The sequence below is a fragment of the Microtus oregoni genome, unplaced genomic scaffold (assembly GCF_018167655.1).
Source record: "Microtus oregoni isolate MIOR12 unplaced genomic scaffold, Mior012 000109F_ref0000275, whole genome shotgun sequence".
Taxonomy (NCBI): domain Eukaryota; kingdom Metazoa; phylum Chordata; class Mammalia; order Rodentia; family Cricetidae; genus Microtus; species Microtus oregoni.
Genome location: NW_024544727.1, coordinates 866,653 through 885,605, shown reverse-complemented (window position 1 = coordinate 885,605; position 18,953 = coordinate 866,653). Strand labels below are relative to the sequence as shown.

The 18,953-nt window shown below is 50.7% G+C and overlaps 1 protein-coding gene across 1 annotated transcript; it reads left to right on the top strand.

Annotated features, from left to right (window-relative positions):
- Positions 1–323: 323 nt before the first annotated feature.
- LOC121443611 (coiled-coil domain-containing protein 27-like) lies at positions 324–18,456 on the top strand. Its single transcript, XM_041645433.1, has 12 exons — positions 324–503; positions 1,180–1,306; positions 2,276–2,386; positions 3,158–3,312; positions 9,017–9,196; positions 9,771–9,863; positions 10,130–10,541; positions 10,818–10,948; positions 13,956–14,033; positions 14,294–14,506; positions 17,055–17,159; positions 18,334–18,456. The coding sequence occupies exons 1-12, from the start codon at positions 324–326 to the stop codon at positions 18,454–18,456; spliced, it is 1,908 nt and encodes a 635-aa protein (XP_041501367.1).
- Positions 18,457–18,953: the final 497 nt, after the last annotated feature.

The following is an 18,953-nucleotide window of genomic DNA, read 5'->3' as shown; positions in this document are numbered from 1 at the left end:
TCAGATGACTTCCTTTTCTCTTGTGACCTCCTGAGAAGTTGTGGGAAAGGCATTTGGGTCTGCTTCCCAAGTCCTTTACCTAATTGCAGAAAACTGAGGAGACTATGACCATGCCCTGTTTCTATGGAGACATCTGTGATGACACACACTGCTCCCAGGAGCCTGTAGGACAGGAGCATTGGAAGCTTGTCTTTTCTAGCTTGGACCCCTCTGAGGGTTCAAGCTAAGGTTGACTTCCCCTCCATAACCGGCGCTGTACACAGAAGCAATAGGCCCTGTGCAGTCATTCAGGGTGACTGTCTGCCTCTGGCTCCGTCTTCTCAATGAAGAAGGAGAACTTCCCCGAGGAGCTCAGCTTGGTATCTCCTCAGATCAGCAAGGGCCTGGTGCTGATTCAGAGAATGGCCAACCGAGACTCCCGCGGTCTAGAGAGGAAGCTGCAAGAAGACCATCACAGACCCAGCAAGTCGGCCCAGGCCATCAGTCGCTACTACTGCAAAGTGGTACGGAGTTGGGTGGAGTAGCTCTAACTTCCTGGCACAGCCACCATGGAGCGAGTCGTTCCTCTTCCATGCCAAAGACCCATGGGAGCTAGCAGCCAGCAGAGCTTGGCACATGCCTATTGGCAATCTGCCACACAGAGTCCAGGAGGCCTGCAGACTGCTGCTTCTGGTGTGGCAGAGCCCTGGCTGGCCTTGCCCGACTTTCTGAAGGACTTATGACCTCCTATCCAGAGCCCCCAGGCTTTCTTGGGGGTAGCTGTATGGAGTCACTGACTTCCCCCTCTGCAGACCTTGGCTCTTACTTGGTCTGGACAGCCAAGCCCAAAGGAGGAAGTCAACTCTGAACCCTGAGCAAAGAGACCCCGTCTGTCCTGAGTGTTACAGAGGAAGATGAAAGAGAGAGAAGGGCCCAAGGAAGGGAAGTCCAGATGGAAAGGCTGTCTGCATCCACCATGCACCAGGGGAGCCAGGGATGGTGATGGCTGTCTACATGACTTCCTAGTTGGGTGCTGAAAGCCCAGCCAAGGGTTGCCTCTAATGCAGAGCCTTCTGGGAAAGCTTTCCAGCTGGCCAGGAAAGGGGCGGCCCATTGCCCTGAGTAACAGCATAGACAGGGCCCCTGCAGCCATCCCGTAGGCACAGCCCAAGCCCCTGGTCTCACTTTTTCTCCTGCCAGAGCCAGTTCAAGAAGCTCAATAGCCCTAATGGCTTTGTGTCTGAAATGGAAGAAATGAGAAAGGCCTTTCTCATGCGGCCTGGATGCCCCCAGTTCAGTACCAGAGCTACATCTGTATCTCATGTGGGTAAGACCACCCTCCCCCAGACCACCAAGGGTGATGGGAACAACCTGCTGCCTCCTGGAACCCTTCAGCTCATAAGGAGCCTCTGGGGATGCTTCTGAACTCGTCTGTGGGAGCACAGAGTCTCTGAGGCCTGCACAGAGACTGGGGAATGGCGAGATGCGAGAGGACAGACCTCACACTCATGATTGCTCCTTCTTGTTTTGCTGTTGCAGTGTTGGGGTGGGGAGGGTTGGAATTTCTAGAAGCTTCTTAAGTCCACGGACACTTCAGTGGGAGCAAACACTCCAAGGACTCCTAGAAGCCTTACATCTTGTTTTGCTGAAGCCCAGGAGAGCACTACCCAGGGCACATCACTCAGAGTCAAGGCTACATCCTAACCTCTTGGGTCTCTGACTTGCTCTTGTCCCATGTCCCCAACACTGACTTGGGGACTTGTCTGTGAAGTTCAGCAATAGCCCAGCATAGGCTCCACTCCCCAAGGGGACCTGTGGGATTGTTGTGGGGTGGACTGAGGGGCCACAGAGTCTAGGCTGCAGGGTCTGTACCTGCATTCTCTCACAGACACCTCCATCAGTCCGCTCAGGTGATACACTGTGATCAGATGGGTAAAAGACAGAGCATATGGGATCTTCTGTTGTTGTTGTTTTTGTTTGTTTGTTTGTTTTGTTTTTCGAGACAAGGTTTCTCTGTAGCTTTGGAACCTGTCCTGGTACTAGCTCTTGTAGATCAGGCTGTCCTCCAACTCCCAGAGATCTGCCTGCCTCTGCCTCCCGAGTGCTGGGATTAAAGGCGTAGGTCACCACCAGCCTGTTTAAGCTTCTGTTTTGATGGAGCCCAGGGTTCAGTGCCGTGCCTTTGTCAGGAAGACTCACTTGTTCCTGGCCTCCTGTTTAAAGATAACATGCCAGCCTTGACCCTAGAGATCTTGGAACAGTAAGATCGTTACCTCTGGCACCTCGTACATTCCAGGTTCTGCCACCACGGTTGATCTGCCCAGGGACACATGTACCAGCTCTGGAACCTGGAAGATGTCTGAGGACCAGCCCCTGGACAGGCAGGGCTCTGCCACCAGTATGGATGGTAAGGGGATCCTGGAGGTCTCTGCCTTCATCTTCTGGGGTCCTGGGCAACGAAGCTGCACCCCAGGGATGCCTGATGTGTCCTCATGGAACTCTTCCTAGCATTGCCTGCTTCTCAGAAATGTTGAGACACAGGCTACCCAGGTCCAGGGCTGTAGCGGGACTCTTCTCTCGTTGGTGGAAGACACTACCATTGTTACTTGTCTTTGGCTGAACTGCAGCTGAAATCTGTGTCCTCTACCTTCTTTGTGCCCTTTCCTTCCAGCCCCTTGGGTACCACATCCTTGAATAACGAAATGAGCTTTCCTTTGCCAGAAAGTGAGACAAATGTGTTAGTTTCAGATAATAACCCGTAGTGAACAACTCCCTCCAGGCTTTAGAAGGTGAAGAACCCCAAATTCTAAAACAAGACTCCGGGGTGCAAGAGGACTGGGTATGGGGTCAATAAGGGCAGTAGCAGATGGCTTCCTATCCTGAATCCCATGCTCTTGTCCCTCCACCCTGGGGTCTGAATATGGACTTTGATACCCGACCACCCTCCTGAGTGTGTTCTTGGTGCGTGTGGACAGATGTGGTGGTTCCAAGGGCTATACATAGGCTTCTGGTCGAGGAGACACAAACTTTAAGCTTTTAGTTTGGCAGTGGATGACAGCTGACTGGACAGATACCGGCCTCTGAGGGAAGGTCTGGAAGGGTGGATATTATCATGGAAAATTCCACTGCATATCCACAGGGAAGAATCTACTGCCCCCTGGCCCATGTTCCTCCACAGGGCGCCTCTTTTCATTCAGCAAGAGTGCTTGCGAGCTCAACTACTCACGCAAGAGGAGTGAGCCCCCAGCCACGAGCCCCACCAGCAGCCCAACCATGGTCAAGAGGTCCCAGAGAACCAGGATGCCCTGGTACATCTCAGTCATCCATGAGAAGGTAGGGTCCCGCACCTGGTCCGGCATCCTGCCCACCCCCCAGGGGACTGTTGTTCTACTGTCTGGCTAGCTGTAGCCTAAAATGACACCCAGACACCCTACATTGGCTGCTATTAATCTAACGATTCTCACACACACCTTCTGCCTCCTTCCTTCTTGGTGTGTGGCACTTTAATCCGCACAGAACTAGTTAGCGTGTGTGGCCATCAACCAGTCTGTACACCTTCAGCCCAGAAATCCCTGTGAGTATGAGTGAGAGGCTAGCAAATGCCTAAAGATCTGTGCATAAGCCAGCACATCCTGGTGGGATCCTTTCTTTAAATAACAAACAAACAAAGTTGGTACTTGTGAGAGTTGAGAACACAACTCACTTGTCTTAGAATTATGTTGAAATTTGGCATCCAGGCTATTCTGGCCTTGTTTTTAAAAATTCAGAAGCACTTCTGTAGTGATATTTTGTTTGTGATCTAACAAATAAAGCTTGCTTGAAGATCAGGGGGCAGAGCTAAGTCACTAGTTAGCCATGGAGGCCAGGCAGTGGTGGCAGACTCTAATCTCAGCCCTGGGGAGACAGAGGCAGATGAATCTTTGTGATTTCAAGGCCACCCTGGACTACATGAAATTGAATCAGTCTAAAAGAGAAACGGAGTCAAAAGGTGGTGGCTCACACCTTTAATCTCAGAATTAGGGAGGTGGAGACAGGAAGGGATATGACTGGACGGAGAGAGGAATATAAGGCGGGAGGAGAAAGGAGCTCAGTTGCCATCTGAGGATTCAGTCTAAGATGCAGTCTGAGGATTTGGAGAGATGGTATCACCCCTTCTGTCTGAGCATTAGTAGAGGTAAGAACTCTCTAGCGGTTGGCCGCTCTGCTTCTCTGATCTTTCAGCTTACATCCCCTAGTATCTGTCTCTGGGTTTTTATTATTAATACTAATTAGAATTCGTTCTACACACTTCATCTAGGCTTTGGGAGATTCTCGGTTATCACTATTCCCCAAACTCTGAAGCATTTGTTTTTTCTCTCCTACCATTTTGCCCTCTAGGGCTCAAACCCTGGGTCTTGCATGTGCTTATAGAACCAAACCTTCTACTACTTTTTATTTTGAGACAGGGTCTCACTGATTTGCTCAGGATGGCTTTGGACTCACTCTACAGACCAGGCAGGCCTTGAATTTGCAATTCTCCTGCCTCAGCCTCTCAAATGAGTTGGAATTCCGTGCTTACAAAACAGACAAGTTTTAATAGATCACAGGTTTTCTGCCTTTACAAGGTAGGCGTTTTCTCTTTTCTGCTTCCTGCAGTTAGCAGGCATGTAGGAACTGTCTGACTCCTGAAAGTCTGTGTCACTAACCTAATGTGGTGCAGCAGCAGGGAGCGGTGCCATCATGGCCTGTGGCTCCTGCAGCGGCGGCCTCTTCATTCCGAAGCCGCTGGCTCCTGTCGTGTCTCCTCCTGATCAGCTGCTTTCTCTGTGCTAGGCTTTCTCCCAGTGTTGGCTTTAGGATGTGCTGATTTTTTCAAATGGATGTTTGCTATTTCTAGGTCTTGAATCCATGTGTTCATGCACGCATGTGCAGGTGCATGTGTGTGTGCACGGGAACGTGTGTGTAAAGGACAAAGGTCAACCTTGGGTGCTGTCTGCCTTGTTTTTGAGACAGAGTCTCTCGCTTGTCTGGATCTCACTGGTTAGACTAAGCTGGCCCCAAGGATCTGCCTGTGTCCATCATCCCAGGGCTAGAATATAAGTGTGCCCCCACTTCTGGCTTTTTTAATGTTAGGTTAACTTTAAATTATTGGCTTTAATAGAGTGAGACAGCTTCCCATTTTGATTTTATTTGTATTGTCTTTTTAATAAATTATTTCATGTGTATAAATGTTTTGTCAGCATGCATATCTGTGTTCTCTGTGTGTAGTCTGGAGAGGGTACCAGACCCCTGGAATTGGACTTACAGATAGTTGTGAGCCATCGTGTGGGTGCTGGAAATAAAACCCTGGTCCTCTAGAAAAACAACCAGTGCTCTTAACCACTAAGGCATCTCCTCAGGTCCAACACCTATTTTACGTAGGTTGCAGAGATCAAACTCAAGTCTTCCTATTTGCTCAGCAAGTACTTTACTGGCTGAGCACCTCCCCAGCTCCCATCCATTTTTTTTAAAAGCCAATGGGGCTAAAAGGGAAACCCTGCACACTTGTTGAATGCACAAGGAAGAACACCAGTGGACAGAAGCAAATGAATTTCTGCAAGTCCCAGCCAGGACAGGCCCTGACAGCTGGCATATGTATGATATGTCCAGAGGCTCAAAAGTGTGTCTGTCCCTTGACCCAGCCCTTCCACCTCTGCCATGCTGGCAAAGGTGTTTACCACCAGGCTGCCGCTGCTCACCCACCAGGGTGGGAGCCTCTGAGAGATGGCGACAGGCCTGGCTCCCTCCGGAAGCTCAGATGGCATTACTGGGGTTGTCTTTGTGTCTTTCTGAGAGGCTGTAGCGACAGGAGAGCCACTTGCACCAGCATATTTGGCCCATGCCATCTTAGCAGTCCTTGGCAGGAAATGTGCCAGTTTCCCTGGCGGCAGTTCTCAGAATGCTTGAAGGCACATGCACATGTCTGAGATCACCTTGGTCGGAACAATAAGATGTGTTCTCTGGTATTGTTTTCCCACTTTGCTTTTTTATTTTGAACATTAAAAAAATTAATCATCATACAAATAATTCCCACACCCCTTTCACATTTTCCAATGCTACAGTGTTGCATGCTGGCTTCTTTCTGATGTGTGTGGGGGGGCAGGGGTATGTGTGTGGTTTCTGTGCTTGCAGACACATGTGCAGGCACATGTACCCATGTGCATGGCTGTGAGGGTGGGAAAAAAACCTTGGCTGTCCTCTCCAGTTGCCCTCTGCCTTATTCCCTTGAAACAGGATCTCCCACCAAACCTGGAACAAGCTGTTTTTGGCAAGGCTTGTAGCCAGCATGCTCCAGCTATCTTCTTGTTTGTACCGGGGTTACAGGTGCACAGGGTCTCACATCTGGCTTTCTACGAGGGAGGTGGGAACTCAAACTTGGGTTTGTAGGTGGAATTCTTTGTTGGTTCAGCCCATAGCTCAGGCTTATTACTAACTAGCTCTTATATTTTAAATTAGCCTGTATTTCTTATCTATGCTCTACCATGTGACAGTACCCTTTAACAACAGGGCAAGTTCATCTTTCTTCTCTCTGCATCTCCTTGTGACCCCTGAGATTTTACTCTCCTCAGCATTCTCTTTCTTTGCCCTGAAAATTCTGCCTAGCCATCGGCCAATCAGCTTTTTGTTAACAACGAGAGCAACACATCTTCACAGTGTACGGAAGGATTATCCCACAGCACAGGTTCTCACGCTTGTACAACCAGACGTTGATCTTTCCAGCCCCATTTGCTCCTTTCTCAGATTTGTTTTTATTTGCCTATGTACAACAGGGATGGACCTGAAAGTGGCTATGCGTGGGTGCCTTCAGAGGCCAGAAGAGGGCATCAGATCCCCTGAAGCTGGCATTATGGGTGGTTGTGAACACCATGTGGGTGCTGGGAACCAAACTCAGGTCTTCTGCATTCTTGCCCGTGAGCCATCTCACCTCCTTTTGCTTCATTTCCCCCTCCCATTCTTCCTTCTCAACCCTCTCCCTATACAGTTAACTCTTTATATCCTCCCAGTACTGGGGCCTGAGTCTAGGCCCCATACATTCCGAGCAAGAGTTCCACCACTGAATGATGTCCCTAGCTCTCTGACTACTCTTGTGAAAACCTCAGAATGGATATCATTAAATTGCCCACGTAGGCTTTGCATTTGTGATCCCCCTGCTTCAGTCTTCTGAATAGTTAGGAGTTCATCAATTCTTTTTTTTTTTTTTTTTTTGGTTTTTCGAGACAAGGTTTCTCTGTGGTTTTGGAGCCTGTCCTGGAACTAGCTCTTGTAGACCAGGCTGGTCTCGAACTCACAGAGATCTGCCTGCCTCTGCCTCCCGAGTGCTGGGATTAAAGGCGTGCGCCACCACCTCCCGGCGAGTTCATCAATTCTTGTGTCTCACACTTTCCCCTGGTTTCTATTTCCATTAGGCTCAATTTTTGGTTCTTTTCTAAATTTAGATTTTTGAGGTAGCTATTTTTTTTTCATTTCTTTTTATATCATGTGTATGGGTGTTTTGTCTGCATGAAAGTCTGTACACTATGGGTGTAAGGTGCTTGTGGAGGCCATGAAAGGCCAGGACTCCTAGAACTGGAGTTGCAGACAGTTGTGGGCTGCCATGTGGATGCTAGGAGCCAAACCCAGGTCCTCTGCAAGGTCAACAAATACTCTTAAATACGGAGCTATCTCTCCAGCCTCTAAGATGGCTGTTTATATTAGTTTATATTTCTCCCAATAAGAAAATCTCAAAACCACAACCTTGAATTTATTTGTTTGTTTGTTTAGTGTATGTGTCCCTGTGTGACTTTCCTCCATGTGCAAATACCCTCAGGACCAGATGAGGGTGCTGGCTCCCCTGGAGCTGGAATTACAGGTAGTTATGAGCTGCCCTGCATGGATTCTAGAAACTGAACTCTGGTCCTCTGCAATCAGCTTTTTGTTAACAACGAGAGCAACACATCTTCACAGTGTACGGAAGGATTATCCCACAGCACAGGTTCTCACGCTTGTACAACCAGACGTTGATCTTTCCAGCCCCATTTGCTCCTTTCTCAGATTTGTTTTTATTTGCCTATGTACAACAGGGATGGACCTGAAAGTGGCTATGCGTGGGTGCCTTCAGAGGCCAGAAGAGGGCATCAGATCCCCTGAAGCTGGCATTATGGGTGGTTGTGAAGAGCAGAGTAGAGCTGGGCACGTGGGACAGCCCTTTAATCTCAGTAGAGGCAGGAAGATCTCTGTGTGTTTGAGGCTGAACTGGTTACAGTCAGCTAGAGCAACAGACACTTGTCTCAGAAAAAAAAAACAGTACTCATTCTTGAGACATCTTTACTTACATCACAGTTTTAGATTTATCCTGAGGTGTGACAATGGTCCCACATTCAATTTCATTCATTCATAATGTTTCCTAACTTCTCAAGTGGTTTCTTCTTCAGTCCATAGAATACACAGAAGCTTATGACGTTATTTCAATTAACTTGAGAGATTTCTAGTTGCCTTCCCTTCCAGATTGTTCCTCCTGCCTGGAAGCCTTACCTTAGTCTTTCTCTGAGTTCATATCTGCTGGTGAGGAACTGTTAGCCGAGGATGCCTTTAACTTGCCTTCTGTTGAAGAACTGACACAGTTGAGATTTTGAGAAGGCAGACTGAGGGGCTCCCTAACAAGCTCGTTTGGTGGGGGGTCACTCTTGGGTGACATTTCCGCATAAATGTGTGGGCCACCGAGAATACAGGTATCCTGAATTACAGGGGGAAGGCTGACCAGGCTCTGGTCCTGACCTAAATGCCTTTGCGCAAGGATTTAGGGTCCACGCCCAGGACAGATGCTAATGCTGTACAATCCCAGGGTGTGGCTCCCAGGATGTGGCTCCCGGGGCATGGCTCCCGGGACGTGGCTCCCCAGGAATGGCTGCAATAAAGAGCTGCAAAACTTGTCCTAGTGTTTAAGTGTCTGGGAACTACTGTTCTCTGGGTGGCTGGGAGGGGATATGGGGACAGTTGGCCTTGCCTGGTGGCCCAGGAGTCGTCTCTGGTTTCCACATAGGATCATTCCCTGGTCCGGCTGGGAGAAGAACTCCGGCGCCTCTCGGTGCTGGAGACCCAGATGCAGAAGAAAGATCAGGAGATCCTGCTGCTCCAGAAGGAGAAGGAGGCCCTGAAGAAGCAACTGAAGGCCCTCCTCAGAAGCAAAGGCACAGAACCATCTTCCTCTTCCATCAAGACGGTGAGCCTTCTGCCAGGGGCCTATGGGAGCACTGAGCTAGTCCAAAGGGGTAGCTCGTGGACTGAGACATTAGCAGAGGGTGGGGGAGGCCAGGAATGGTCCTCGGATTGGTCCAAGACTTGATGTCTTTCACACCTGATAACAGCTTGTGCTTGTCCGGGCAGACGTGAAGTGGGAGCAGGGAGAAGGCTGGAGGTCATGGGCAGTGCCTGGGTACCTTGGGAAAAACTGCCCACACAGATAGATGCCTGAGGCAGAACAGATGGGACTTCTGCTCCCCCATCCCCTCCAAGGGCTCTAACACAGGCATGAGAGGACAGGGCAGGCAGATGAACTACAAACAAGCATGCTCACTGTGCCAAGTGGTAGGGCCCAGAGCCCCGTAGTTCCCCAGAGCTGCTCACGCACAGACCATGGCCCTGTTTTACGGATGACACTGCTCCCTTGCCCTCTGCCATGGTTACCGCTTGGAGATACTGATGTTCCCTTCCGGGAGGGTGAGGGACAGGGACAGCATCACCTGGAGCTCCTGTGGGAGTTTGGAGAGCTTGGGGTTCATAGCAGCATCTGACAGGATCGGTCATTTGAGGCCTCGCTGAAGCTGGGAAAGGTGAGCATGCTGAAGATACCACACAAAGAAGAGGAGGAGCTTCAGCCCTGGATGCAGGTGTGGAGCAGGCTGAAGCCCCAGGCTTCACTCCTTAGATGCTCCTAAGGGAAGAGGACCGCTAGGAGGGAGGCCCCAGCCACAGTGCCCCTCCCTGCAGCCCTGAATGTTGCTGGCCCTCCCTAAATGCAGATGAGGCCAATGGGCAAGCTCAATCAATGCCCCTCCCCCACCAAGAGCACAAGTACTGAGAGGTGGAGGTACCTCTCTCTTGTACCTAAGGACATTTGTGTCAACGCCCAGTCCCTTTTCTCTCTGTTCCCCAGATGCAGGATGACTTCAACATGACAGAGAGCAGCAAGGAGCTGCCGATGGAACCCGGAAGTGTCGTGGAGGAAAAGGGTCCCAAGGGGGCCCCGGAAGAGGCTGGAACTACTGCCAGACCTGGGAGCAGCATGGGCAAGATGGGGACTTTGCGTGAAGAGGGCCCTGAGGAGGAAGAGGAAGAGGAGGAGGAAGCAAATGGACTAGCAGAGGAGGAGGAGGAGGAGGCGGTGGTAGAGGAGGAACTGTGGGAGCTGAGGGAGGAGGAGGAGGCCCAGCGTCCCAAGAGGTCACACTCCCTGACCGAATCCTTTGAGGAGGAGCTGATGGCCCAGCTGGAGGAGTATGAGCGCATGTTGTTGGACTTCCAGAGTGAGCTGGAACTCACCAGAACCAGATATTCCCTGGCCACAGGTAGGAAGGGCCAAGGGGCGGCTGCCATGGGGTGCGGGCGCCCAGTTCCCAGCGGGCAGGAGAGGCAGGAGATACAGGTCCCTCTCCACCTGGAGTTGCACCAAGAAAGGGTAACGGGGCATTCAGACAAGCAACTCGGGCTCACAGCTGGTCCTCACTCTCTCGCTCTGCCTGTGACCTGCCTCGCTCCGCCTGTGTCCCGCCTCGCTCCGCCTGTGTCCCGCCTCGCTCCGCCTGTGTCCGCCTTGTTCCGCCTGTGTCCCGCCTCGCTCTTAGGAGCCATCACATCCTTACAACGGCAAACCGACTTCCAGGAGTCTCAGCTGCGAAAGGTCACCATGGAAAACGAGCTTCTGGAAAAGGAACTCCACGAACGAAAGCGGCAGATACAGGCCATGACCAACAAGGTGGCTGTGCACTCAGCAGCCCCGCTAACTAAGTCCAGGGCACCAGCTGGTAGCAGTAGAGCTGAGATTCCTATCATACTGTGGACAGCCTCAGTCCTACTGTCCTTTGGTCTGTGTCCCTATGTCTTCTGCCATGGTAACCCTGGTTATTTCCCAAACATTTGCCTGCCCCTGATCCCTAGGCTGAGTTTATCCACATTTAGAGTATGCTTAGCTTCTGGGCCTGCTCACGCTTCTGTCAACAAATGCCTGAGACAGAACATGTTATGAAGTAGAGAAGTTTATTTTTACCCAGGCTACCCCACAAGGGCCTCTTCTCATGGCCCCCATCCCATAGCAATGACGTCTAAGTCTTCTAGCAAATTCTTCGGGAAACTCCACTATAGCATCAGATAATGCGTCTCATAGAGTCATCTTCACTGTGACATCATCAAAAGACTTCCTCTTCCCCAGCGTCCTCATCTGCCTTCCAATGGGGCAGGCACTCTTTCTGTCCTTGGCTCACCTAATGTCATCGTATCCCAGCTTCCATTCTGTGCTAACATCATTTCCGCAATCACTTGAAACATGTAAGAGTCCACTAAACAACACTGAGATTCCTGTCATGGTTTTAAGCTTTGCTTCTGCACCCATGGCCTTCTCTTTCTTGTTTCTGTGCAATGCATTTCTAGGTTTTTTTTTTTTTCCAGAAAGGAGGTATGCCTGTAAGCTTTGGGAACACAAACCACCTGCAAATGCCTCAATTTTACACGTTAATAACCACCAGATTGACCACAGTTTGGAAATCATTATCCCACCCAGCTGCAGAAGCATTGCCCTGCTGCAAAGGCAAAGACATTGTTCCTGTCACTTCCAGGCCTGCTGGTGGGAAGTCTGAGGTCACCTGTGTGTTCTTAAGGTTATCTGTTGGAAAGCTGTCAGATCCTGTCCGGAGACCTGGCAGAGTCGCTCCTTAGTGCCCGGAAGTGAGTCACCTCGCGCTGTGCGGTAGGCACTGCGTGGCCCTCTGGAAGTGTGTCCTGTGTTCTAGAATCTTTGTGTGCCCTGCTGTTCACTTCCTCGTTCTGTTTTGTTCTGTTGCCACAATTGACAAATGCCCTGATAGAAAGTAACTTAGAGAAGCCCGGCAGTGGTGGCACACGTCATTAATCCCAGCACTCGGGAGGCAGAGGCAGGTGGATCTCTGAGAGTTCGAGGCCAGCCTGATCTACAGAGCTAGTTCCAGGACAGCTAGGACCGTTGCACAGAGAAACCCTGTCTCAAAAAAACAAAAAAGAAAAAGAAAGCAACTTAGGGGGCACAAGGTTCACTTTAGCTCACGGTTCCAGTCCATAGTCCATCGAGGCAGAGCCAGAAACAGCTAACGTCCAGTCACGAGGAGAGGGAGTGGATGCTTAAATGCTTAATGCTCACACAGCTTTGTCTGCTCCTGCATAGTCTCGGACCCCAGTCAGGGAATGGCTGCCCATTTTCAGGCTTAGCCTTTCCAAATCAATTAACAATCAAGCCAATCCCCCACAACAGGTATGACCACAGACTAGCATGATCCAAACAATCCTTCATTGAGACTCTCTTCCCAGGTGTGCGTTGTATCAGGTTGGCAGTTAAACTAACCACATTCTTTTCTAGATTATTTTACTTTTTTTACCCCACTCCTCCCCTCTTCTCTCCCTCCCTCCTCCCCTCTGCCCTCTACACTCCTGCAGGCAAATGGAAAGACCTAGAAAAAAATGTCCTGACCAAGGTAACCCAGACCTAGAAAGACAAATATCATATGTACTCACTCATAAGTAGATAATAGACATAAAACAAAGGACATCTAGCCTCCAGGCCACAACCCCAGAGAACCTAGGGAACAAAGAGGACCCTAAGAGAGACATATATGGGTCTGCCTAGGAAGGGGAAAAAAAGATGATTTTACTTTTTAAAGTAAAGATGATGGTGGCACACGCCTTTAATTCTTGCACTTGGGAGGCAGAGGCAGGTGGATCTCTGTGAGTTCAAGGCCAGCTTTGTCTACGTGGTGAGTTCCAGGACAGCCAGAACTACACAGAAAAACTCTCGAAAAACAAGCAAAAAAAATTATGTATGTGTGTGTACATATATGTATGTGTGGATGAATGTGTGTGCATGAGTGCCCGTGCTCACAGAGGCTAGCAGAAGTCAGCCTGGAGGCTGAAGGGAGCTGCTTGTCATGGTGCTGGGAGCTAATCTCCGGCTGTCTGCAAAGGCTACCTGGTCATCTCTCCAGCCAAACAATCACGATCTTCCTTTCTGATTTCCCTTAGGGAGCTCCAGGTACGTGGATTGGCCCTCTCTTTGTGAGCTGCCCTTTCTTTTAGCTTTCTGTCTCTTTGTCCCGTAAGTTTCCTCAACTCCATCCGTAGCTCTGCTTGGGAGTTTCAGTTTCATTGTTTGAAATGTCCACCTATGCTTTGAAGGTTCTTTTTCTTCTTTTTCCAAACGCTATACCCTTTCTATTTCACAAGAGCCCTGTCCTCTCTTCCTGCAAAGGCAGCATTGATGGGAGCTTGCTGTCATGTTCTGTGACAAGGTCTAGAACTGAGCCCCAGGCATGTTCATGACAATCAAAGAGCGTCTTGGCTAACAAGCAAAGGTTTCTTACTCCAGTTCTGGGCCTGGAGGACAGAAAGATGAGGATGTCCCCCACACTCAGCTCACAGGGGAGAGTGGCATCTTCAGGCCTGAAAATGACTAGTCTTTACCAGAGTGGATAAAAGGGCAGGTAGCTTCCAGGCCAGGGCCTGTCTTTGGTTTCCCTGTGAAGGGCTTAGCGTCTGGCTTTCTTGGCTCTGCCATGTTGGATGCCATCCACTGCTCTGTTTCCCATCTCCCACGGTGTCCTTGGCTCTCTTTCTCTTCTTGCACGTCTGCAAAAACCCACGGCTTTTTCTTCTTGGGAGGGTGAGGAGGCAGGTCAGGTGTCTGTATGCCAACATACAGTGTGGGCCTGGGACCCACACTGACCCCACTGTCTGCCCTGCAGTTCTCCAGCCTCCGGGAGGAAAAGAAGCAACAGGGGATAATGGGACTCATTGAGAAGGAAAACCTTATCCTCCGACAGGTGATGGCACGGGCGCCGCTGAGGCCTGGGCTGGGCTATCGTCCTGTGTGGGTTGGGGTACCATGATGGACAAGATAAGGTTGGAGCATCTTCACAGTGGAGCTGGCCCTCTTAATCCACTGGGGTCCCCTGGCAATGGCTGGGCTGGGTGGCAGGAACCGGAGGCTCTTTGCCTCCATCTTTTGGGAAGACGCGGTAAGGATTGCACAGGAGCAGCTCTGGCCGCATAGCTAACGTTCTGCCCTTCCTGGTTCCCCCAGCAAGTGTCTGACTTGGAGACAGAGCTCCTCAAGCGCGACCAGGCCATCGTGGAGCTGCACAGCAAAGTCAGCGAGCTGCAGGCTCAGGCTGACCTGTATGAGGACCACCTGAGGCGGTGGAAAGAGCTCCACAACGATCTCCAGAGCCGGAACGAGACAATCCAGCAAGCAGAGCAACAGACTCGCGTGGTCCTGGAGTCCTCTCAGGCCAGGGTAATGCCCACCGTTGCCCCCCACCGAGGATTCAGATTCATGTTCATGACCACCTATATCCTTACCCACTACCCGCCCACACAGACCATATGCCCAGCAGACAAGGGCTCTGGCTCATTCTGCCTCACATTGCAATGTGCAGTGTAGAACTGATGTTTGTGAAGTAGTAGAGGAGGGAGTGAAGGCTCATGGAACATTCTGGAAGCAGAGGACAGGAGCTAGTATTGTTCATCGAGAAAGTGGATCTTGGGTTACCTAGAAAAAGAGGCAGGAGGGAGGGTGATGATGTCCGTGTCTGCCCCTCCTTTCATCCCCCCCGCCCCTCCCCAGTGTGTCTCCCTTCCTGCTTCAAGTCCTCTTTATCTTTTCTAAGCTGATTTTTTTTTTATAACCCATTGAGTCCACTTTGTGCTGCCCATATGTGAACAGCTGTGGGGTCACACACTGGGGGGCACGAACAACCAGTCAGTGATCACAAAGACTCCTTCCCATACCAGACATTAACTGCCAATAGTTCCTCAGCTGGGGTGGGACCTTAGGAGCCCACTCGTGCTCCACTCTGGAATAAACAAACAAATATGTGTATGTGGTATGTGGGTGCCAGCACATGTGAGTACAGGTGCCTGCGAGGCTAGAAGCTTCAGATTCCTGCAGAGCGGAGCGATAGGGAGTTGAAAACACCCCCATGTGGGTGCTAAGAGCCTGTAACCTGTGGTGGTTTGAATGAGAAGGACTCCCAGAGGCTCAGGTTCCATTGTTTACGTACGAGGTCCCCAGTTGGTAGACCTGCCTGGGAAGGAGTCCGGAGTGCAGCCTTTTTGGAGGATGGGCTTTGGGGTTTCGAAAGACTCTACCCTTCCTAGCGCCTGCTTCTACCTCCTACTTGTGGGTCTTGGGTGTGTGTGCCATAATGCCCTCGCTGCCCCGTCACAGACTTCAACCCTCCAAACGTGCAGCTCAAATCAAACACTTTTATAAGTGGCCTTGGTTATGGTATCTTATCATAGCAATAGAAAAGAAACTAGACAGAATCAAATTCGGCAGGAGCAGAACAGGCAAGGCTCTTAACCACGGAACCATCTTGTCTGTCACGATCTATACTCGAGTTTTTTTTTTTTTTTTTTAGATTCTTTGCCAAATGGATATTTTTTTTCTTTTTTTATTAATTTTTTAATTTATTTATTTATTAAAGATTTCTGTCTCTTCCCCACCACCGCCTCCCATTTCCCTCCCCCTCCCCTAATTAAGTCCCCCCCCCTCAGCCCGAAAAGCAATCAGGGTTCCCTGTCCTGTGGGAAGTCCAAGGAACCCCCACCTCCATCCAGGTCTAGTAAGTTGAGCATCCAAACTGCCTAGGCTCCCACAAAGCCAGTGCGTGCTATACTCGAGTTTTTAACTGGTTTAGTTTTGGCCTCCATGGCAGTTTTTTGGTTGCGGAGGTTGAAGGGGTATATATCATAGATAAGAGAGCTGTCTAAACACTGATAGTCTAGAGAGAAGGGATGTTGTGAATTGTTAAGAGGCTGAGGTGGGGCTGGAGAGATAGCCTAGCCATTAAGAGCTCTGGCTGCTGCTCTTTCAGAGTACATGGGTTGAATTCCCAGCACCCACATGGCAGCTCACAACCACATGCACCTCCGATCCCACAGGGTCTGATGCCCTCTTCTAGCCTCTGTGGGCATTGCATGCATTTGGTGCACAGATGTACAAGCAGGCAAAACTCCCATACACATAAAATAAAATTAAAGCAAAACAAACAAAAGAGAGGCTGAGGTCTTCAGTGGCAACTGGAAACTAAAATTTAAAATAATTGTTTGTGTCATTCTTTTATTTTATTTATTGTTGGTTTGTTTGTTTGTTTTTCGAGACAGGGTTTCTCTGTGTAGCTTTGGAGCCAGTTCTGAAACTCACTCTGTAGACCAAGCTGGCCTTGAATGCACAGAGATCCACCTGCCTCTGCCTCCCAAGTGCTGGGATTAAAGGCGTGTGCCACCACCGTCCAGCTCATTCTTTTATTTTTAAAACATGTATTTTTATGTCTGTGCACGTGTGAGTCTGTGTGTATGCATTCAATCCCCTGGAGCTGGAGGTACAGGCAGCTGAGAGTCCTGGGTCCTGTTGGGTGCTAGGACCCAAACTCAGGTCCTCTGCAAGAGCAGCAAGTTCTCTTAACCGCAGCGCCATTTCTCCAGTCCTGTGCTAATATTTTAAAGTCATATGCAGAGCTGGGGATATATCTCAGCGATAGAGAGCTTCCTAGCACGTGGGAGTCCCTCATTTCAGTTCCCAGGACTCCTGGTGGAGACGTGCGCTTTTCTAACTTAAAAACATAAAAATAAGTGTATTGCCATGCTAAAGTTTCTGTGCTTCAATGTGGGGCCACCTAGGAACTGAGGTCTGATCCAGAACATTCTAGCTCTTAGGCAAGTCCCATTTCCAGCCATGACACGCAAGAGCAAGAAATAACTTCCGGCCTGCAGGGCTTACAGTGGCAGCGCCGGGCGTCATTCTTAGTAACAGTGGGAGATGGTTTCACCTTTCTTCACAGCTGGAGCGACTAAGGAATAAGATCATCCAGGCCGTCTACAGCGTCAGTGGGACCAAGAGCTTGTCCACGGAGCTCTCTGACAACTATATCCTGGAGTCCCTGCAGGTGAGAGGACCCAAGCTATGTCCCCACTGCTCATCACTGAGGCTGAGGGAGGAGGGGACCCAAGCTGTGTTCCCCCTGCCCATCGCTGAGGAGATCTGGACTCAGTTTGTAAACCGGGTTTTCATCCTAGCTGTATCACCATGCATTGTAACTCCAGGACTGTCCCTTTTCCCTGCTCAACCAGAGAGGGCCAGCCTATCCTTGGAGATTGCTCTAGCATGGAGCTGCTCTCAGCCTCATGGAGGATGGCACTCAGTTATCCTGGTGCTCATCCCTGCACAGGGAGAGGGACAAGCTATCTGCATTTTGGAAGTTCTCTGCCCAGCTCAGCTTCCCTTGGTGGAGCTCCCTCCAGAAAAGCTTCTGGGCCAGAGTTCTGGCACAGACTCCTTCCTCTTGGCCTCAGCCTTGCCAACTCCTATGGACCTAGAGTCCCCCAAAGCAGAAGCTTTAGAGGGTCCTAGGGGGTGCAGGCTTTGGTGCCTGTGAACTGGAGTAGTCACCACCTGCCAGCCCTCGGTGCTAATCCTAGCTACTTTGTGTTTTCCTGAATAACAGGGCCTTCCCTTTATAAAGGGGATGAACCCACCTACCCTGAAGGTATAGCCCTGGGGATGGCTGAGGTACCAGGCTGCTCTGGTTGGGGTCGTATGCCACACAGGATCACATCTCCTTAGCAGACGCTCTGTTCCCAAGGTTCCGCTGCATTGCCCAGCGGACCCAACACGTTCACATTTCCCTGCGGCTTTGGGGAAGGAGCCTGGGTCACTCCACTGTCACCTGTGGGGACAGGCCTGTGGTCATATGTCTGCTGGTGGGGAGGAAGAGGGACAGAAGGACAGAGAAGATGCTCAAGGCCCTGCGTCTCTGCTAGGAGTGAGAACAGGGCTAGGGCTGGAAAGGGACTGGTCAAGCCCCGATGGACGAGACGAAACAGCTTCTGGTCTCTGGGAGTCTAAGGTTCCCTTCAGTGCCACACTGACTAAAGGGGTGGGCTTGGTGCGACAAGTGCATATTCCCCCCACCCCGCCTCCTGGGACAGCATCTCTGAAGTCCTACCACTGGCAGGGATACCACACTCCAACTTGCCTGCTGCAGCAGCAAGTCCTAGGTGGGGGGGATGGGGGACCAAGGTGCGGGGCTGGAGGCCACCCACGGACTGTTTCTTGTGCAGAGAATCATCACAGAGAGAAGCGAGTTCTACAGCCAGCTGAAACAAAAAGGGGTCAAGGTGCCCCCGCTGCAGCAGTCAGACATCTCCCTGCCCAGCAAGCTCAAGAAGCTGTCTCCCAAGTAGACCTGGCAGGGACCCCAGGATGTGGCCTGCCAGGCAGAGGCCAGGACCTGTGCGGCTTGCTCTGTGTTAAAGAATTAAACCTTAGAGTTGGCCACAGTCTCATCTTCTCTGCAACCTACAGGACCTCATCCTTTGCACCAGAACCTCACGGGCCAGGTCCCATGGCACAGCCCCATCTGTAGGGGAGAGCCACACCTCCAGGACCCCTCTTCCAGGCTTCACTTTTCTTTGCAGAGGGCCAAAGACCGCTCCCCCCCCCCCCTTTAGATCCAACACTTTTACCTGGGGCATGCTCTTGCTACTGGGGCCCCTTTGGAAGGTGGGAAAAGCATGGGATGCGGTAGGGAGTGAAGGGGCTGAGGACAGCTCTTCTCAATCCACGGCCTCCTGGCGTCTGTGGTCAGGATGGTTTCACATACGACTGTGCCCCGGTACCCTGATGAACATAAAGCAGCTCTTTACACACATATTATGCCATACACTCTCCTGATCCTGCG

Coding starts and splice junctions, on each gene's coding strand:
- LOC121443611 (XM_041645433.1), top strand. CDS start 324: ATGAAGAAGGAGAACTTCCCCGAGGAGCTCAGCTTGGTATCTCCTCAG. Junction 504..1,179: donor GTCGCTACTACTGCAAAGTG/GTACGGAGTTGG, acceptor TTCTCCTGCCAG/AGCCAGTTCAAGAAGCTCAA. Junction 9,864..10,129: donor AGCTTCAGCCCTGGATGCAG/GTGTGGAGCAGG, acceptor TCTGTTCCCCAG/ATGCAGGATGACTTCAACAT.